Source organism: Microtus pennsylvanicus, chromosome 13 (genome assembly GCF_037038515.1).
Source record: "Microtus pennsylvanicus isolate mMicPen1 chromosome 13, mMicPen1.hap1, whole genome shotgun sequence".
Classification (NCBI taxonomy): domain Eukaryota; kingdom Metazoa; phylum Chordata; class Mammalia; order Rodentia; family Cricetidae; genus Microtus; species Microtus pennsylvanicus.
This window is the reverse complement of record NC_134591.1, coordinates 44,953,515-44,974,760: the sequence shown is the minus strand read 5'-3', so window position 1 is coordinate 44,974,760 and position 21,246 is coordinate 44,953,515. Positions and strand designations below refer to the sequence as shown.

The following is a 21,246-nucleotide window of genomic DNA, read 5'->3' as shown; positions in this document are numbered from 1 at the left end:
CGGACTCAGGAAGAGAGATGTTAGAGAGGCGTCCTTGCATCTGGACGTCAGCACTCCGGTTGTCAGTTTACTGTCGAAGGAAGGATAAACCCAGGCGAAGCAAGACTGTTGGACTTGGAAGTGGAACTTTCAGAGTGAAATTTGAGTGTGTGTTCTCTAGAGAACTCTGGAGAAAAGAGACTTTAGTGTCCTTGATGGTCTGGATGAAGTTATACAAGAGTACAGCCTGCTAGAGAAGAGTAGGTAGCCTAGAGCTGAGCCCAGGGCCCTAATATTTATGCATTTGTTTATTTGATGAGGGAGACATGATGGATGTGAGAGCAGAAGACAACTTTGTAGATTCTCTCCATTTTACATGAGTATTAGAGGTGGAACTCGGGTCTCCAGACTTTCATGGCACGTGATGAGCCATCTCACTGGCCCAGGGCTCTATTTAGAGTTGTTTTGCAGACAGAGACCAACAACCAAGAATGTAGGCCATGTAAAAGGTCTTAGTCTGTAGTGCCTGGCCCATAATAATCTTGTGGAAAATGAGACTCCTGCATCTATTTCCAGGAGCCACATTAATGTGTAGTCCTTACTAAAGAGAGAGGCAGAGCATACTAGTTCTTGTTCATTCACAAGGATGGCTGTTCAGGCCTGGCTTCACAGCCCGCCTCACATTAGGCACATGAAGTCTTCAGAATTTTAGTCTAGTCGGGGAAACTACAGATCCTAACTGACAGTGCAGTTTAGTGCCGTAATGGAAATGTGTGTGGCCAGGAGGGACCAGAGATGCTGCTTACTAGATTCTGCATCATCTGAAACATTTTTAATTGATGTTACGATTCTTTCCAGGAGCTTGTTTCAGAAGGGCCGGTACCCTGGGTTTCTAAGAACAGTGTAACGTTTGTGGCTGAGCAAGTTTCCCATCATCCACCCAGTAAGTTACAGGTTTTTCCTACAGCCTTCAGTCTTAAACTGTCCTAAAGCCAGTTACCGACTTACCACTTGAGTGCTGTCCTTCCCCTGTTACCTCAACTGGAAACTGTAGTCTCAAAGACTCAGCATCACTGACTGACTGTGTACAAAATGAAGGGGTTTGGGAAGTAACATGCAGTGCTTCTAAAGTCACGTTTATCGTTTCTGCACGATGTGTTCCAGACATGGTGGGGAGAATATATAGCCTCACTATCTTTGTTCAGTGTAGTATTAAGAGTGGAAATACTGAACTGGGCGTGATGGCACTTGTCTTTAATCCCAGGATTCAGGAGGTAGAGGAAGGTGGATCTCTGTAAGTTTGAGGCCAGCCTGGGACAGCCAGGGCTATAATTAAAGAAACCCTGTCTCAAGAAACAAAAAAGAGTAGAAATATTGAAAGGGCCCAGATCAGGGAGGGAGAGCATGAGCAAAGACTTGCTGACCAGAACAGATTGCCCTTTAGATTGCAAACCTTAGGGATTGGCCGTGACCCTATGTTTAGGGTGGTGGGAGCGCTGCCCACTGGCTCTGAGTGTACTTGCTCTGGGGAAAGCATGACCGGAGTTTCTTCTCTGCGAGGAAAAAGGCTTTTCTGTGGGGCCAGTTTGGAGAAGTGGCTACTTAACACTCACGGGAAACATTTTCTTTTTCAGTTTCAGCCTTTTACGCTGAGTGTTTTAACAAGAAGATACAATTCAATGCTCATATCTGGACTAAATCAAAATTCCTTGGGATGTCAATTGGGGTACACAACATAGGTCAGGGTAAGTGTGTGGTAGTGTAGATTCTAGCATTTTTCTTAGGGAAAAATGACCCCTGAAAGTAAGGCTGGGTGTCATCATTTCCATGTAAATGAATTTGGAGAAGAGAGCAGGGGTGGATGTGTCCCTCAGCACCCCTGAAGTGAATGGGCTGTGGCTGCTGCCCTAGCAGAGCTGTTGTTCTTCCACAGGCTGTGTCTCTTGTCTGGAGTACGATGAGCACTACATCCTCACCTTCCCCAATGGCTATGGAAGGCAAGTAGACTGTGCTTTTTGTCAGCTGCAGCTCTGCTGTTCTTAAGCCACGCCCCTCCTTTCTCTCCAAACCGCCAGTCTTACCTGAGAACCTTTGATTTTTTAGGTCTATCCTGACAGTGCCCTGGGTGGAATTAGGAGGAGAATGCAATATTAACTGCTCCAAAACGGGTTACAGTGCAAATATCGTCTTCCACACTAAACCTTTCTATGGGGGCAAGAAGCACAGAATTACTGCAGAGATTTTGTAGGTATTTTTTCTGCCTCAGTGTTCCACTTTTCTGAAGTACTTTACTCTCTTGAAACTCCATTAGAAACTAACCATCAACTGACTTTGTAAGCCTGTCTCCTTTTTAAAACAAAACAACCTCATGTCAGAAGAGACCTACACCCTGGGCCCAGAGCAGTCGGGCGTGGTGGGTGGGCTCTCTTCCCTGAGGACTTGTATACAGGGGATCCGGTGCCAAGCTCCCTGTACCATAGAGTCCAACCTTCTTGCCAGGCTGGACCGTGAAAACAGGCTGTGCGGCCCCAGGAAAGACCTACAGGCCTGTACGAAGCCCTCGTTTCTGTCCCTTTATTGGGGAAACAGGAAACATCACACCTTGGTATCTGGCATGATTTTTTTTTTTCAATAGTTAGGACCTGGGAGGCAGCTGTGTTTCTGAGTAAGAGTTTGTAGATCAGACATTGCCTGCAAAAGGAGGCTGTCCTGTTGTGCCCTGAAAACAGCATCCTGACCAGCTGCTTAATCAATTTCCCAAGAGGATTTAATTTGAATGTCAGATTCAGCTGTCACCCCCACCCCCAAAGTAGGATGGAACCCTGGAAGAAAAGTTTACTACTGGTAGAGAAGTGGGCAGGCCTGAGTGGCACGGTCGACAGTCACTCTGCGGCCTCCAGAAGGAAGACATGGTTAGGTCTGTTTGGAGCATCCCTGAGCTCTGATGTAATTTATAGAAGATGACAGATGGGTTCTCTCCTGCTGTGTGTGTGCAGTCCATTGCTGCATCCACACACCCTCTGAAGGCCGCTGTCCTGAATAAGGAAGAACGGGGCAGACAGCTTCTCACTGTGATGAAAGGGGTTTGCGGCTGCTGTCCCTTGTTCTTCTGACCACTTTCTTGAGACTAATATAAACTACTTGAGAAACTTGAGACTAATCTAAATTGGTTTTTTGTTTTAGTTCTCCAAATGATAAGAAATCTTTCTGCTCAATTGAAGGGGAATGGAATGGTATCATGTATGCAAAATATGCAACAGGGGTAAGAATCGTGTTTTGCTCTTTGTCTAAGCTGCATTGTTTGTAGCCTGCCCTTTGTGTATGTAGCTTCCTTCATCTCTTCTGGGCCCTTCCCTCCTCACTCTCCTACAGTGCAGGTAACAGAATGGTCTTTACTTTTTTCTGGTCTTAAAACAAGAAGCAACGCTTGGCTGTAGCTTGAATTCTAATTTGTCTTAATAAGAAAACAGAGTCAGATATGGGGTAAATGCTGAAAAATCAGAGAAGTAATGAGCCCGCGACTAGAGAGACTTTTTACCTCTACTGAATGCCTTGCCTGAGAATGCTCTGAGTTCCTGTCTCTTCCCCAACCATATCACTCCTATCTCCACCTCCCTAGTGTTGGAATTAGAGGCACGTGATCCCAAGTGCTGAGATCAAAGATGTGAGCTCTGTTTCTCTTTTAGACTGATTGAGTCCCGTAGAGATCATCTGCCTCTGTCTCCTGAGTGCTGGGATTAAAGGTGTGTGCCACCACTGCCTGGCCTCTATGGCTAACTAGTGGCTAGCTCCGCACTCTGATGATCTTCAGGCAAGCTTTATTTGTTAAAGTACAAACAAAATAATATCACCACACTTGGCAGTCACCTGGTAAATGTTCAGTCTCTTGTCAAAAGGTTGGTAAGATGAAATGTGCTTAGTTAGGGTTATTGGTATGATGCAAGACCGTGACTAAAAGCAGCTTAGGGAGGAAGTGGTTTATTTCACTCAGTTTCATGTAATAGTTCATCATTTGAGGAAGTGGATATAGAAACTCAAGCAGGGCAGTTGATGCAGAGGCCATGGAGGGGGGTGCTACTTACTGGCTTGATCATCATGGCTTGCTCAGCCTGCTTTTTTTTTTTTTAATTTTTAAAAATATTTTTATCGTTTATTTAACTTTTTATTTTATGTGCATTGGTGTGAAGGTGTCAGATCCCCTGGAACTAGATCTTCAGACAGTTGTGAGCTGCCATGTGGGTGCTGGGAATTGAACCCCAGGTCCTCTGGAAGAGCAGTCAGTGCTCTTAACCACCGAGCCATCTCTCCAGCCCTCAGCCTGCTTTCTTAGGAGAACCCAGGACCAACCGGAACAAGGATGATACCATCCTTAACGGACTGGACCCTCCCACATCAATGACTAAGAACATGACCTAGGGCTTGCCTACAGCCCAGTCTTAGGGAGGCAGTTTTTCAGTTGGGCTCCCTTCTCTCAGATGACTAACCTGTGTCAAGCTGACATAAAATTAGCCAGTACAAAGTGCTAAACTAATTTGTGTTTTATACACTCAGGTTTATGATGAAATTCACTGATGGCTTTGCATCAGATAAATAAGATAGTCCACCATTAAGGAACTTGGGTTTTATGTACTCTCATTGTTTCTCCTAAGTCAGGTACATAGATGAGCAGGGAGCGCTGTGAACTGGAGTCTAGAGAGGATTTGAGCCTGTCTTCAGAGAGGCTGCCTGACATGAGGATTACTTGATAGAGGTGGTATAGCTCTAAGAGATAGCTCTAGCATGTAGTGAACACACAGACTGTGCCTGCTGATTTGAGCTTCTAAGCGTAAGAATTATTGGATTTAGGTTGCATCTGAAACTCACTGTGCTGAGCTTTATAGGATCTGTGTGTTAAAGTCTCCTGGGAAGTTGACTCTGTAGTAACACTGACTGATAACACACCATTTTACCTCTCGTTATCTAGGAAAATACCATCTTTGTAGATACCAAGAAGTTGCCTATAATCAAGAAAAAAGTGAGGAAATTGGAAGATCAGAACGAGTATGAGTCCCGCTGGTAAGGAGCATAACTAGAGTAAGCTGCCATGGTGCTTCCTGCTTGCCTAGGCCCGGGTCCAGGTGGGTCTGGGAAACAGAGCATTGAAAAACAGTACAGGCTGAGCTCAGTGCCTGGGCCCTTTGTCAGTTCCCACATTTAAGAGCTTTGTAACTACAGCTAAGTTTGCTGACTTCTCTCTGCCTCTTGCCCTACAGTTGAAATAGCAGCAACATAAAGGAGCCACTTCTTATGCCCTGAAGTCCCTGCAGTTGACCTCTTGACCCTTCCCCTTTCTGTTTAAAGACACTCAAGCCCGAGAAATAAACTGACTCCCTAGAGTTGTAGAGGCAGAGGCAGACTCCCAAGTCTTAGCTCCTGCTGTTGTCAACAAAGGAAGTAGGGACAGGCAGCTTGACACATGGTCGGACAAGTAGCAGAGGGCTCTTTACTGCTCTGGTACCATTAGCAGCGTAAGGAGGTCTAGTCTGTACTCAGCAGCTGTCAGGTGGCTGTAGGTTTACATTCTCCAGCTCACAGGCTCCTTCCATCTCTTTAGCCTTTGGAAGGATGTCACTTTCAATTTAAAAATCAGAGACATTGATGCAGCAACCGAAGCAAAGCACAGACTTGAAGAAAGACAAAGAGCAGAAGCCCGAGAAAGGAAGGAGAAGGAAATTCAGTGGGAGACGAGGGTAAGTCCTGATCCTGCTTCCTCTGCAGCTTCGAGCGGTAACTTGGTTATTTCTGTGAATACTTAAGAGGTAAACCCAAGAGTTCCTCTGGTCCCTGCCAGATACTCATTTCAGCAGGTGGAATGGGCATGACATACAATACAGCGTGCACTGTCTAACCGAGTCCTGGAATGGGCATCACATACCATACAGCGTGCACTGTCTAACCGAGTCCTGGGATGGGCATCACATACAATACAGCGTGCACTGTCTAACCGAGTCCTGGGATGGGCATCACATACAATACAGCGTGCACTGTCTAACCGAGTCCTGGGATGGGCATCACATGCAATACAGCGTGCACTGTCTAACCGAGTCCTCTCTTCCTTCTGTAGCTCTTCCATGAAGATGGAGAGTGCTGGGTTTATGACGAACCATTACTGAAGCGTCTTGGTGCTGTGAAACATTAGGCTGGCGACTCAGTTCACACCTGGTGACCAGGGCAGTAGGCGTAATTAAGCAACAATCGATCTTCCTTCAGGAGAACCTGTCACTTCCTTTCTTATTGCAGTGGTTCCTATCTCAGGGATACTGGACTTGACGACACAGATGAACAATTAAAGTGGAAAACGCTTCCCTTTCTCCTCTGTGCAGTTACAATTCTGACTTCAATCCTGAGAAAAACTTCAGGCTTTGAAACAAGATGTCTCTTCCTTTTCCAGATCCCATGCTTTGAAAAGCATTTCCAGAGAGACCCCGGTCTTAGTGTCCTGTCCTCTACTTCTGCTGTTCAGGCATAAAATCTCTGTCTTCTAGTTCATATAATCTTGGGTTCTAGACATGACACACAGACACACCTGAGTTTTCCCACAAGCCCACCACCTGTAGACACTGTTTCCGCAGAGTCCTTTTAGAACATCAGAGCAATGTATGAACGTCACGTATTAGGAAATTTCATTGTTCACCTATAACCTTTATTTTAGAATTGAACTATTAGATTGTATCTAAACTTGGATTAGTCCAATTATCTGCAGTGCTTCTTAAGGCTTCATAAAATAATTTTCCAACCTTTTTAAAAATACGTTTCTTTCATTGTTTATATGACTAACCTTGGAAACCAATTTAGCAACCTGGGACTGAGGCAGAGCTTCTCCCAGGACTCCAGCCCTGCTCCTCTATAGCACAGGGAGCTCAGCCTGAAACACCTTCCCGCCTTCCAGGGCTCGAGGAGCACACCATTTCCACCTTCCCCACCCCAAAAAAGCCACGGGAGATGGCTTGATCTGAAGGGAAATACAGAACTATGTTTATTTAAAAATACATTAAAAAACAAAACAGGGCAGTCTGGTGCTATAACAAATTAGTTACATGTAGGCACACAAGAACTGGGTTCTCGCCGGGCGATGGTGGCACACGCCTTTAATCCCAGCACTCGGGAGGCAGAGGCAGGCGGATCTCTGTGAGTTTGAGACCAGCCTGGTCTACAAGAGCTAGTTCCAGGACAGGCTCCAAGCCACAGAGAAACCCTGTCTCGAAAAAAAAACAAAACAAAACTGGGTTCTCCTCCTCCGAGGACACAGGCCGGGCAAGCTGCTGACGTAAGTGTCTGGGTCACACTTGGCTACTGGCGCATTGCCATCCAGTGCAGTAACCCTGGGTTAGTCTTGCAGAGGAGAGAAGAGTAAATCAAATCCTAGGTTGCCATCGCAAAATCCAATGAAGTCCTAAGGCAGTAGTGTAACTCCATACAATTCACACACGGCTTTAAATACACACTGCTTCAGGCCAGTGAGACTGCAGTTTATTTGACTATTTTGTGGTAGGGGAAGAGGCTGAGCATTGATGTGAAGGCCCTGATATCAGTAATGGGGATGGTAGAATCTGCCAGGAGAGGAGAGGGTAGCAGGTAGGTCAGCTGCATCCCTTCACGAGAATTGGAGTCCTCACCAAAAGGGGTGCTATCTTCTTCCAGTTCATACTTCCCATATCCAACAACCTGGAAGAGGCCAAAGACTTGGGTGAGAAGTTTGCCAGCTAGGTGTCTGGAAGCAGCCGAAGACTAGGGTGAAAAATTTGCCAGCTAGGTGCCAGCAACTCCGAATGGTTGAGTGTACTCACGTGGACACTGAGCATTTTACTTCCAGGTCCTCTGTGAGCCTTGAACCAGCTGACCAGGTCTGACTTTGAGAAAGACTTCAGTGCTTCAATCTTGCAGAGGACAGGAAAGAAACAGGTGTCCTTGGCTGTCCTTGGCAGACCTCTGTCCCCACTCCTCAGCACCTTAAGTTTATCTTCCGGAACTTGCTCAGTCTGCCCCCACCCTTCCACAAAAGGACAGAGATCCTCAAGGACCAGTCTTTGCACTTGCTAACAGCTGTCTACATCAGCAGAGGACTTCACACTCAGCAACTGTGAAGGCTCACAGAGTGAGTACAGTGCTTATCAGTCACCTGGATGAGAGGACCAAAGCTCTTTTGTGATGGTTTTAGTAATTCCAGCTAGAAGTTGCCAAAAGACCTTTAGAACTCCATGTTCATAAAAATATAAACTCTATATATTCTTTAGTAGAAACCCATAGTTACCCTCATCGAGTCTCATAATAAACCTCAAAGTGGAGCTTCTCTGGCTGAATTGGTCCACGAACAGAGGTAAAGATGTGCATCTTACAGAGAAATGACAGGGACTCTAACAACTAAAGATTTAAGAGACAGACAACCAGGCCCCGTGGCCTAGGTTCCTCCTCCACATCTGCGGTTTGAACCCGAGACTCAGTGTCCTCAGGGCTGCCCTAATCTGAGAACTCGTTACCTCATGGGCAAGGCGGTCAAAGAGATACTGCTGTGTCACCACTTCATTCCAGTTCCTGTCCACCTCCTCCCCAAGGTGGGTGTCCTCACACTCCTTCAGCTTGATTAGAGATGTGACCTGTCAGCCACAACATCACACCCATTCAGACGTGCCAGCGTGGCATGCGTGCACACTGGGTTTTAAAGGGACATTGGTTAGATATTGGGACGTGAACAGACCGAAAACAGTCACCTGAGTGTTGAATGCATCTTCAGTGAGGTTCTCAATCTTCTCCTCAAAGCTGGAAAGAAATTCTTCTATCTTCTTGTCAACAGTTTCAGAGCTGAAAGAATTTGAATAGAAGCCAAAGTAATTCAGGTTCACTCGCATAAAGGCTAAATGTTTTCACCCTAAGCCAGGAGAGCAAAGAAAATGAGAACATCCTGTTCCTCTCCTCTCCGGCCTCATTTCCTAGTGCTCACACACTGACAGCTGGAACTGCCACGGCCTTACACCTCAGGTTGTGTGTGTGGATGTTTTGCTCACATGTGTACCTGTACCCACAGAGGTCAGAAGAGCACATTAGGTTCCCCGAAATTGGAGTTAGAGACAGTTGTGAGCCACTGTTCGAGTGATGTCAGAGCTTGATTAGGGCTGTGACCTGTCAGCAGTGACATCTCTAGCGAGAGCGCAAGTGCTCCGGACAGCAGAGCCATCTGCTGGTTTTGCAGTTTAAGACAGTCATGCAGCCCAGGCTGGCCTTGACTATAAGATGATGCTATGCTATGCCTGGCTTTATGTGGTACTGGGAATCAAAACCCAGGGCCAGGGCTTTGTGCATTCAGTGATGACCACATCATCAGTCCAACATCCACTTTCTCTCTGAAAACAAGCATATTAGTAAGTCCTGCAGAGTGACCTGTAGGGTTTGAGCCACACCCTATGGACCCGTAAAGCTCTGATTAGTCCTAGATGGGCTGTCCATTATCCACCCCACCCCTTCCAACTAAAAGCAAACCATGCATAGCCACAGCTGTACATAGCACAGATGTTCAGGGATGCACCTGTAGAGCCCCACCCTACCCTCACATCTGGAAAACCAGGAGTGTACCCATTTACTCTCTTACTTGTATTTGGTTGCCTGAGTCCCAACAGTTACAGAGAATCCTAGAATCCCAGATGTGTTCCTACATGTTGGGTAGACGTGGTACCTAAAGCCAGACAGAGAAGTTAGAGTTGTTCATGTGGTCACCAGGTTCCTGTCCAGAGAAGCAATGAACATGGGGTGAAGGTACCCACCCCGATGCTGAACTGGGTACAAGCTCACTTTTCTGGCTTATCCAGATGCCTGAACAAACTGAAAACCCCATCACAGTCCAACATAGGAACTGCAGAAATACTGACATGTAGGTACTATAGTGTAAGGTATGGGAGGGCCAAAGCAGACTGGCAAACTCTGCAAGGGAGTTCCAGGCTCTCAGTGCTTTTGCCAGCAGACTTACCCAAGGGTCTGCTTGGTTCGAAGGAAGTCAAAGCAGGGCTCTTCCATGTGCATCTGTAATTCAACATACTTTCCATCAGCTATTTCTCACCCTAAGGTGTGATGATCTCCAAGATCCTCCTCCATACAGTTCTAAATGGTCCAGGCCCCTGACTGTGCATATTGGATGAGAATAAATGACCACCTGACCTTCCATTTACAAGTTTCTGACTAGCACAGGTCCACATCCCTTAGGCATGAAGGTTGGCCTCATGATAGGTAGACAAGGAACTCCTGAACACCACTTCATGAACTTACCACAAGCAGCTCCATAAGAGTGTATTCTCTTAGACTCCTGGTACCTGACTGAAGGGAAAACATGATCAGAGAAGCAATGACTTAACGATTACAAGCAAGGGTTTAATGATCTTGGCAGCTACTTTCTTGGGTTTCACTCCTTAGCTTCTTGTCTCAACAATCCTATTTACTATGCCTTCCCACTATCCTGAGAACCTAAGAACAGGAATAGTGCTAGAACACCTGTATTCTTGGCACTTGTGCAGACTTCCAGGTAGACATGGGTGAAGCCAACAATACTAAGCCTGACAGGTCCTGCCTGCAAGGCTCAGGATACACTGTAAAATCAAGTACGTAGTTGAAAGCCCTAAGGAGGACAGCAGGAAATGTGGAGTGATTGGAGGATCTGAATCTGTTTCTCAAAATGCATGAAAACTGAAAGGTAGCTTCTGCAGTCAAACCAAGTACTGTGGAAGTACCCGAGAAGTCTGGAGAACAGCAAGCTAACTCAGAAAACAAGGGTGCTGATCATACGGTCTCTTGCAGATTCCTTGCACAGACTCATTCCTTGTCTTTCCTGTTTTACCAGAGGAAGAGGATGGAGTCTGATTAACAATCACCAAGAAGTTCTGTTCCCTTTAAGGGGGCTATCCATGACCACTCGTGTGTTCTGTGAGAAAGGAAAGTTTCCTAATGGAAGCAGCTAGTATGAGATGGCCAGGGCATCAGAAGGGGAATTTGCATCCGTCAAACAGGACAATGTCAAAATAAGATGTGGAGAGGAGGAGGAATGACGGCAAGATGGCTCAGAGGCTAAGTGCTTGCCCTATGAGCACCAGGACCTGAGTTCAATCCTCAGAGTCCACATTTAAAAGATGATGGGTTTGGGGCAGTGGTGGCTCACGGTTAACTCCGGTTCCAAGGATCCAATACCCTTTTCTGGCCTCTGCAGGTACCAGGCACTCATGTGGTACACAGACATACGTGCAGGCAAAACACCCATACTCTTAAAATTAAAATAATTCTTCTGAAAAAACTTCTTGGCGTAGTGGCATGTCCTTGTAATCCTTGGGCTTACTGGCCACTAGGCTCGCCTGCTTGCTGTTCTCCAAGCCAGTCCTTGTCTCGGGGTTCTTAAGGGAAGGGCTAGAGGAATGGCACCTAAGGAATGATCCCCAAGGTTGACCGCTGACCTACTTCCACATACACCTGTTGAAACATATACATGTACATACAACGGGCCCATGATTAGCCACACAATAAAAAGTCCCCCCCCCAAAAGTAAACAAGGCCATGCTGCAGCAGGCTCAGTGGAGTGGGGTCTGCTGGGAAGCCTTTACAGCCTACCCACACCCAACCCCAGCCCTCCACTGTAGAAAAAATACACACACATAAAGGAGACCTGAGTCACAGAAAATAGCAAACTGCCTTGGATTTACCATCCCACAAAAACCAGTTCTATGCTGATTGCTTAGCTAGGTTCATTTCATTTCTTTCCAAGCTGTCCTTTAAAACGATCTCACTCCTTGGATTCTGTTAGGGACTATGTAGGAATTTTATCACTTTTTTTTTCTTGGTTTTTCAAGATAGGGTTTCTCTGTGTAACAGTCACAGCTGTCCTGGAACTAGCTCTGTAGACCAGGCTGGCCTCGAACTCTCCTCCTGCCTTTGCCTCCCGAGTCTGGGGATTAAAGGCGTGTGCCACCACTGCCCAGCTCCATCACGTTTACTGTGTGTTCTACATTACCCGTTGATTAATAAAACAATACTCAGTGTGATTTTTTTTCAAGAGGGAGGCGCATATTAGTGACGGTTTTTAACTGCACAAACTCCCCCAAGTTTAATACAACAAAAGGGTGAAACTCAGCCTAAGTACTGGAGACCTGCTGTGCGGTGGGGCCAACTCACCTGGTAGTACACAGTGACTTCCGAGTTAGCATCACCTTTATTCAGGGCTCTGACTTTGCATAAGTGGTGGCCGCTGGGCAGCTGCACCACCTGGAACTGCACAGGCATCTCCTGCTCCAGGGGCACGAAGTTCAGCTTGCTGCAAAAGAGTCAGTGCAGGTCACATGGGCACACTGAGTGCTCTCCCTCAACCCCCTCTCAACTGCTGTTTATATCAGGCCAAGAAAAGCAAGCACCGGGAGGGTCTGAGAGCTGAGTAACAGACGAGCTCCAGCCTGTTTCTTTCTGGGAAGAGCACTAAACCTCAGAGGAAAAATCCAATACTTACTCAACAACGTATTTCAGGAAATCCATAGACTCCTAAAAGATAAAAGAGAATAACTCCAATTTCTGCAGCACTTAGGACAGACAGCAGTAGGAAAGCAGAGCCTGTGACCTGATCACTGGACAAGATGTTTATCAAGTGCTGAATGATTCCCGCTGCCCGTCCGCCGAGTGTATTCACACTGGCTTATCTAGCTAGGCCATGCTGCGGCCAGTGCTGTATTGTACAAGTCTGAGCAGCTGACAGACTGCATCCCTTCTGTTCCTCCTCAGACTCTGTTCTGCCTATAAGATGATCAACTCTGTAATAATTTCCCCTGCAGCTACTTCATGACATCAAGTCTCCAGCCTAAACTCCTGCCTGGCCCTCCCACTGTGTTAGACAACCAGCTGTCCTGCTTTTCTTGCTACTGAGACTTTGGGAAGTCTTTCGTTTGGCAGGACAGAAACCAAGGCTGGCTTGGGGTTTGGGAGAGAAAACCGGAAAGAAGGGGAAGAATAGAAGCCACAGATCTAAGAGGGAGCATTTTCCCACTCTGGCAGGGAATTTGGACATCTCCCTGGCTAGCTCCTAAGCACTTTTCGTTTACTTCATTATTTTCAGGCTTCGTCATTTTCATATAACAAAGCTTGTCACTTAACAAAGTGTACAATTCTTAATCCTAGAACAATTTTTAATCCTCAGGAAACAGAGGCAAGCAGATCTCTGATTTCAAGGCTAGCTATGGCTACAGAGAAACCCTGTCTTGGAAATTATATATATACACACACAATTCAATTAACTATAGTCATGCTTGTGAGACATATTTTCAAAACATCTCTATCTTGGAAAATCAGAATTATATACCCATTAAACACTTCTCTTCTGCCTCCCTTCCAGCCCCACAGGCCCCTGGAAACTACCATTCCACCTTTTCTATCCATCTTACTACTTAGATACTTAAAATTTCACTGCTGAGCTTGGCCAAGCCTGCATGCAGATTCTGGCTATGCATGTATGCGCAGCACACATTTTATCACTCAACTCTTCCTATTTTAATCTCTACATTATAGTTTTCTCATGTGATCTTAAGCAAAATAATAACAAACCCCTTTCACTAAGTCATAAACAGTCTTTTGCTTAAGACCTGGCCTGGCATCAGATCAGGAATTCCTACCAGAATTTGGTGATGCTGGCCCAACAAAACCTTTCGGGAGAAGAATGAAATTCACAGGTCCCACCCACTGTAAGAGCACCACACTCACCGTGCTGGTGACATTCCCTTGCACCAGGCCCTCAACAAAGAGCTGGGATTTAAAATCCTTGACAAAGTTCAGCAGAGAATCAAGGGAAAGGCCATCCATTAAAGCCCGGTACTTGTCAATCATAGACCAGCGGGAATATTCCAGGATCAAAAGTCTCACATCTCTGCACAAAGGACATTTAAAAGCAAATGTTGCAAGAAATGTATCTTAAGAAAAAGGTCAGGTCAAGATTCTGTAGAAGTGTTTCAAGACAGGTGATTCCCACCATAGCATGATGGAGAAAATGAATGCCAAAATAGCAAGAGCAGAGATTAAACTGCATACAAAGTTTTAAATGGGTTTATTCACCAATACAATGCACCTTCCTGACTCAGCTATAGAGTGAAATATTTCACATAAGTTGCTAAGTAAGTCAAATTTAACTAATTGTACTAATTTTTTATACACAAATTTTTAATTATTTCTGTTTTGTTAGAAATGTCACTAATTTGTAGTGCTAGCTGAAGTATAGTAAAATGTCTATGATTGCAGTAACCCGAGTTCATGACTGACTAACTTCACTCCCCATCTCCACACTGACTCCCTAATAGCTATTGGATTTTTTGAGTTCTTACTATCTGTGATTCAATTTTTCATTCTCACTTATAAAACAAAAGCGGGCCTATGTTTAAGGTCAGGCTGTTGGATGACCATTTACAGATGCCTAAGCCATGAAGTCATCAAGTGGCTTAAAGCCAAAGGACCAAGGGCTGTGCCCCCTCACAGAGCCTTTTCTGCCCTTCCCACAGGCGTTCTTTTGTCAGAAGATGCAGAGCACCCCGAGGCACCTTTTTCTGATTCACACAAAGATAGCCATGCAGGTTACAATCAGCCAAGGCATCCCTGTCACAGAGGGTTTATGCTTTTGCTCAGGCTGTGGAGATCCCTTCTGCACTCTTCTCGACAGTGGAGGTTAAAAGGTTCAGCAACCCATATGCCTCCTCCTGGAAGCCAGCAGTTTCTAGTCATGTCCCATGTCCACCTACTTGGCCAGAGTCTCCGGCTTGATGAGGATGTTGAAGTAGGTCTTCTTCAGCTGCTCAGTTATCATGGTGAAGACAGCGGGTGTGGAACTGAACTCAGCCAGGTAGTCAATGATGAGCTGGAAGAGCAGCTAAAAGAAAAGGCATTTTCAGCAGCAAAGCTCGGAAAGCGCACTCCGCTCCAGGGAGGAAAGGCTTTTCTCAGTTAGCACGGAGTCAGGACCTGAGAGGAGTGCTCGGGACTCAGTCCCCACAGGCCAAGGCTGCTGCATTCCTCAAAGCTGAGGCAGTTTGTCTTCAGTTTCCAGCATCTTCCTTCCAAACTACCTGGAAAATGTGCCTTCAACTGGAAGGTTATTTTATTTGCATATAAATTTTGGATGCAGTGATAACTGTTTAATATTAGTCTTAATCCAAATCAGACATGGTGGTGCACACCTTTAATCCAGCACTTGAGAGGAAGAGACAGGGGATCTCTGTGAGTTCAAGGCCAGTGCCTGGTCTACAGAACCAGTTTTAGGACAGCCAGGGACGTATAGTGAGGCCCTGCCTCAAAAAAAAAAAAAAAATTCTTATTCAGAAATGTGAAGTTTTACAATTTTCTTTAGATAGTACTTAAACGTTTTCCTTTTCCTGGGCATTGTTTTGTTTTTTCCCGATTTGTAACTCAAATACTTGTTTCTGATCATTTCTAAAAACTGCTTCGGCTCTGTCATTCAGGAACTTAGCCAAGGTGCATCATTTATTGTACAATGTTGTTATATTTAATTTTCAAAATTTTTAAGAAGTTTACACCTATATCCTGTAAATAAAATCAATCTTTATTTTTCTATACATAAATATATATCACTTTTAAGTATTAAGGTGAGACAAACCTCAAAAACTTGGAAAACACCAATTTTCCAAGGTTTGTATTTTAAACAGCTTTCTAAACATGTTTCCCAGATGACACTCACTGCATTCTGGGATTCAATCTGTTTGAATCTTAACGCTACATTTGAAGGTGGGCAAAAGTAAGTCACTCCACAGCGTCTCCTGGTGGGCAGACAGCAGCAACGCTATAAAGGGAAGAATTAGACTTCAGAGTTTTCTCAGTGCAGGGCTGGATTCTGCCAGGTTCTTTCCTGTGCTACCTTCCTTATGTGAACAGTTCCCAGAATATTAACGTCCTTCCTTAAGTTTGTTATTGCTCTTTTGTGAGAATTTACCTCAGACCAAACCTAAATGCCACCGTGGGCTTCAGAGAAACAGAACAAACCAAAATAAGATCAGCCCTAAAGCACAGGTGTATTCCTATGTATTGCCGGAATATACATTAATATATCTTATTAGTGTATTCTTTTTCAAGATTTATTTATTTATTATGTATACAGTGTTCTGCCTGCATGTATGGCTGCAGGCCAAAAGAGGGCGCCAGATCACATTACAGATTGTTGTGAGCCATCAAGTGCTTGCTGGGAATTGAACTCAGGACAAGTGCTCATAACCTCTGACTCATCTCTCCAGCCCAATATATATAAATATTTATATATAATATATATATTTACAAAACTCTTTGTGGGCCCAGGGAGGTGGCCCAGTCAGTAAAGTGTGTGCCATGGAGCATGAGAACCTGCACCCCACCCCACCACAGCACCCAGAGACAGAAGAACCCTAGATTGCCAGTCACTAAGCCCAGATTCAGGGATAGGCTTGTTCTAGTCTGTGTCTCTGTTGTTGCCATGAAACACTGACCAAAACCAGCTTGACAGGGGAAAGGGTTTCCACATCACAGTCCGTCATTGAGGGAAGCCAGGGCAGGAATCTTATTGTGTATGTTCAAAGAACAGTTGTCATATGCAAGGCAAACCTGTGGCACTGCCCATCGGGTCTCTGCTTATAGTGCTTTGGGACAACACAGATAAATACAGGATTTCAAAGCTCCCTCAGAGAAAGCAGAACTCGTTTACTTACAGGTAGTTTGTGGTTGAATCCTTTCACTCGAATAATGAGACCGTGCTCTCCAGCCACTAGTTTGTACTCCAGCTGTGCCACGTCGGCTTCATAAGCTGGCTCAGCGAGGTTGTGGGTAAGAATATTGACGAAGATGTCAAAGAGGACAACACTGGACAGGACAAAGTGGAACTAGCATCATCAATTGGCAGGAAAGACAAGAACACAGACCTCTTTCTATCAGAAACCTCCCTTTAGTAAGGCGTTCATTCTCTGCTCTAGAACATACAGCCCCTGGGGTCTGAAGTCTAACTTCACAGGCCTATCAGAGGACAACCTTCAGTAGCTGTCCCAATCTTCCCATGTCACATACACAGAGAATGACAACACGTACACACGCAGCAAGGGAATGAGCCAGCCTCAAAGCCAGGCTTAGGGTTTCAGACTTACACATTTAAAATATGAGCAAATGGAGAACAGTAATACATGAAGGGGGTGGGGGGTAGATAGCATAATGCTTATTATTTTAGGGCTGGATTTTATAATTAAGAGGCAAAGAAAAAGAAATACAGCCGGGGGGTGGCAGCACACCTTTAACCCCAGCACTCGGGAGGCAGGAGCAGGCGGATCTCTGGGAGTTCAAGGCTGGTCTACAGAAAGAGTTCTATGACAGCCAGGGCTACACAGAAAAACTCTGTCTCAAACTAAAAACAAAAAAAAGAAATTCACTAACATTTTCTGAGCCTTTCCTATAACTCACTTTTTGGGCCCTCTGATCTCCCACAGTGTAGCTGTCTATATAAATGAAAATATATGAATAGTTTCATAAATGAATTATTTATGAATAATATGTATAGTTAAAAGTCTGCAAGTTATAAATATAATAATTTGTAAAGGACAAATCATTATAATAATTTATATGTAAAAATAATTTGTAAAAAACAAATTATAATTAAAAGTCTGGAAAGTACAGTGAGGGCCTTTCCCAACCCAGGTATAATGAATATTTATGAACAATTTCACAAATGAATTATTCATGAATAATTTATAAAGAACAAGGTATAATTAAAAGTCTGGATGTTGGGGTTGGAGAGATGGTTCAGCAGTTAGAAGCTCTTGCGGAGGACCTGAGTTCAATTCCCAGCACCCACAACAGATAATTCACAACTGCTTATGATTCCAGCTCGAATGGACCCAGTGCCCTTTTCTGACCTGTTCTGGAACCTGCACCCATTCCCACCAGCAGCAGCAGCACCCCCACCACACCCCATCCCTAGACACATACAAACACATACAGTTTATAATAAAACTTAAAATTCTGCAGCCTTTCGGTACTAGCTCAACAGAAATGCAGTCAGCCTTCTCTGAAGACAGGAAGCCAGTCCCTGGATGACTCCATTCCTAGTTTACAGTGAGAGCTTAATTTTAGGACATTTCCCAACCCAGTAATTCTGTGATTTGCTTACGAGTTATTATTCTGCCTTGTTTAGAGCACAGAAAACAAAAATGGAAATAAAACTGTTTTCCAATGGTTTAAGAAGTCAGTGTGCTGGCCCCAAGGAAACACTTCCCAGAGGAGTCTGCCACCACGGTGCTGATCTTCTTAGTCACAGCTGTCTTCAGCTTCAGCTGACCACATACCACAGATTCTTAATTCACAATGTCGCACAAAAGGCCCCACAGTCTTTGCTTCCACTTGAAACTTCATAAGCCAGGCTTCATCGCCTGCACCGGTCTCATTCCCCCAGTTCCCACCACAGCTCAACAAGCTTCCAACACTCCAGGGCTTCTCCAGCCCAGAGTCCTCCCACCGTCCTCCCCAAATATGGTCCATCTGTCACAGCAGTACTCCCCTCCTGGACCAACTCTTCAGTCAGGGTCATCACTGCTGTGATGAACACCATGACCAAAAGAAACTGGGAAGGAAAGGGTTTATTTTGCTAAATTTCCACATCACAGTCCATCATCAAAGGAAGTCAGGGCAGGAACTCAAGCAGGGAAGGAACCTGGAGGCAGGAGCTGATGCAGAGGCCATGGAAGGTGCTGCTTATGCCTTGATGGCTTCCTTCCCATGGCTTGCTCAGCCCAATTTCATCAACAGTTAATCAAGAAAATGTACCTCAGGCTTTCCCACAGGTCTTCTAAAAGCAAGGTCAGGCTTCTGGAAGTTGACATAAAACTAGCCAGGCACAGTTTAGACTTTTTTTCTTTTTTGAGGAAAACAATAACAACAAAAGCCCAAACACTTACTTTGCTGCAGACTTCTGTATCAAAGGTGAGATCAGATGGAAACGTATATAGGCTGGAAGAAAAAGACCACGGATAAAATACAGATGGTAGAGGCCTCAAATATTTTAACACCTACTATTTTCTCCTAATGTGGCTTTTAAAATCTAAATAAACTACTAATCCTTAAAGCTTCATTACATGTTTATTCTCTTTTATCCCTTCATACTTTATGTTTATTCCTAAAGCTTTTAAAGGGATTTTTTTACCATTCCAAATAAAGTATCATAGAAGGCACACTTTAACCTATGGGAATATCAAACATATGGAAAGGTCTACGAATAACCATATTTACCAGTAACTTCAGATAGGCAAAAATATTTATAGAAGTATACATGTTAGGAACATTAGTCAAGTAACTCAATGTTCATAGAAGTCAGAACGAGAGCCGTCTTCTAAAGAAGCTGACTAAAAGGCAATCACTATTTCTAACAAGTCACTCAAGGCAAACATTGGTGCAGCCTCAGATTCCCAAGCCTGGGGACGAAGTGGGGTTGGCATCTGGAGGTCAGTCTGGACATACTGAGTGGAGTTTTGGAGAAGGGAGGCATGGGGAGGAAGGGTGAAAGGGGGGCGTGTCTAGGTTCAGGACACTCATCAAATGGCAGCCTCACTCTATGACTCCAAGCTGCCACACACAAGAACAACACAGTTGGGGCCACCACCTAAAAGATACAGAATTTAAAGAATCTGTTTAGCCCCAAACTACACATGCTTTACATGCTAGGAGTAAAGGGCAGAGATAAGCAGTTGGGGAAGAGTTCCCGTGACAAGTTTAGATTAGGCTTTCTACTGTATCTAGGCATAATTTTCCTCATATCTTCCCATCTGTTTTAAACATAATTTTCAAATAATATAATCAATCCTTTAAGATGGTCAAATATCTCGTTCTAATTTCATTGTTCTGAAAGAATAAATACTTAAAAACAATTTCTGTCTAGACTTGATTCTTTAAGTTGTGTGTAGGTCAGGGGACAATTCTCTCCTCCTACCATGCAGGTCCTGGGGATTAAAACCCAGAGCACAGGCTTGGTATGGGGTGTAAGCTGTAGAGCTGTCTCACCAGCCCCAGAGCTGAGTTTCCCTTTCCTGGAAAGCAGAGTGTCTATACACACACCTAGAAACAGGAGCCCATATTAATTTCTCAGTGTAAAAAGGGGATTCAAAGAAAAAGTGGGGAAGGAGACAGCAACAGGAACAGAGAGATTGCTACACAGGAGAAAGACTTCCCTCCTTTAGGGCAGAGCTCACCTTTGGGGATTTTGAATTTGTTGTCCTTCTTATACCATAGGCAACCTTGCGGAGTATTCACAATTTTTGCGGGGTATTCCGTTTCAGGGCAATCAAAAGCCTTCAATGTAAAGTCCGTGGCTAGCAACAAGAACAAAAGAGTGACCATTTTTCAAATACTGGAATACAACATCCACTTGACCTTACATTAGATGAAAACTGAAACTGTCTAATTCCCAACAGTACATTCAGTTTATTCCTTTTCTCAAGCAATTGCTAACTAGGAGAGTGCGGTCAGGGTACTTGTATAACTCAATTTTGAATGAACATATTCTTCAATATGGAAAGATTACCAAACAGTTCTGCTTAAATAAAGCTTATCTTGTCATTTCAAATTAATGACAAACTGCTTAATTAACATGTTAATTAGGTAAGCGATAAGAGATAGTTAAAGAAAATGGAGAACAAAAAATGCACATAATGTATTTATTAAAAAGTACTGGTGGGGCCAGAGATGGTTAAGAGCACTGGCTGTTCTTCCAGAAGATTAGGGTTCAGTTCGCAGCACCACATGGTCACTCACAACCATCTGTAACTCATGCCATGTGGGGGCTGGAAACTGAACCCAGTTCCTCTGCAAAAGCAGCAAAAGCTCTTGACCATTAAGCTGGCTCTCTAGCCCCTGATGTAGCATGTTAAAGATTCATCACACTGTAATATGTATCAATACTTCCTCTTTACATGACTGAATAATACTGCAAGTACGTGTGTATCAGTCTGGCTCATTGACCTTGTGACTTGTGCGGTGCAAGGACACGGATGTGAGGACTGTCTCTTCTCTGGTGGATATGGATGGTGAATGGACTGCTGGGAAAGGAGGTGTCCTGAGTAAACTACAGTCACGAACATTGGTAAAACCTCCAGTTTTAATTTTCTCACTGAAACTTAGAAATCTGTTTGCCAATGCAAGCTAATGGATAGGTCTGCAGATACATATCTATTTAGAACAAAATGTTTTGAAATAACAACATTTCTATGTACAATTAAA

The 21,246-nt window shown here is 44.5% G+C and overlaps 2 protein-coding genes across 33 annotated transcripts in view; one reads left to right on the top strand and one right to left on the bottom strand.

The window, feature by feature from the left end:
- Osbpl9 (oxysterol binding protein like 9) overlaps positions 1–6,766 on the top strand; it is a 137,089-nt gene extending 130,323 nt beyond the window's left edge. For 29 of the 31 annotated variants that reach the window (XM_075946315.1, XM_075946312.1, XM_075946311.1 and 26 more), the window contains 8 exons: positions 838–922; positions 1,614–1,724; positions 1,913–1,976; positions 2,083–2,223; positions 3,163–3,241; positions 4,943–5,034; positions 5,573–5,708; positions 6,083–6,329. In XM_075946315.1, coding sequence (XP_075802430.1) covers positions 838–922; positions 1,614–1,724; positions 1,913–1,976; positions 2,083–2,223; positions 3,163–3,241; positions 4,943–5,034; positions 5,573–5,708; positions 6,083–6,157 — 783 coding nt within the window. In that variant the 3' untranslated portion in view covers positions 6,158–6,329. Of the gene's footprint in view, positions 1–837; positions 923–1,613; positions 1,725–1,912; positions 1,977–2,082; positions 2,224–3,162; positions 3,242–4,942; positions 5,035–5,572; positions 5,709–6,082 lie in introns of all 31 variants that reach the window. The other 2 variants (XM_075946314.1, XM_075946313.1) reach the window with 1 other exon arrangement.
- A 205-nt stretch (positions 6,767–6,971) lies between these two features.
- Positions 6,972–21,246, bottom strand: part of Nrdc (nardilysin convertase) — a 69,531-nt gene continuing 55,256 nt past the window's right edge. Inside the window, exons 18-31 of one of the 2 annotated variants that reach the window (XM_075946301.1) lie at positions 20,220–20,339; positions 18,933–18,984; positions 16,704–16,854; positions 14,754–14,881; positions 13,729–13,891; positions 12,488–12,519; positions 12,160–12,298; positions 10,273–10,320; positions 9,977–10,029; positions 9,602–9,685; positions 8,727–8,817; positions 8,496–8,612; positions 7,806–7,895; positions 6,972–7,683 (exon numbers count right to left, since the gene is read on the bottom strand). In XM_075946301.1, coding sequence (XP_075802416.1) covers positions 7,489–7,683; positions 7,806–7,895; positions 8,496–8,612; positions 8,727–8,817; positions 9,602–9,685; positions 9,977–10,029; positions 10,273–10,320; positions 12,160–12,298; positions 12,488–12,519; positions 13,729–13,891; positions 14,754–14,881; positions 16,704–16,854; positions 18,933–18,984; positions 20,220–20,339 — 1,463 coding nt within the window. In that variant the 3' untranslated portion in view covers positions 6,972–7,488. The remainder of the gene's footprint in view (positions 7,684–7,805; positions 7,896–8,495; positions 8,613–8,726; positions 8,818–9,601; positions 9,686–9,976; positions 10,030–10,272; positions 10,321–12,159; positions 12,299–12,487; positions 12,520–13,728; positions 13,892–14,753; positions 14,882–16,703; positions 16,855–18,932; positions 18,985–20,219; positions 20,340–21,246) is intronic. The other variant, XM_075946303.1, reaches the window with a different exon arrangement.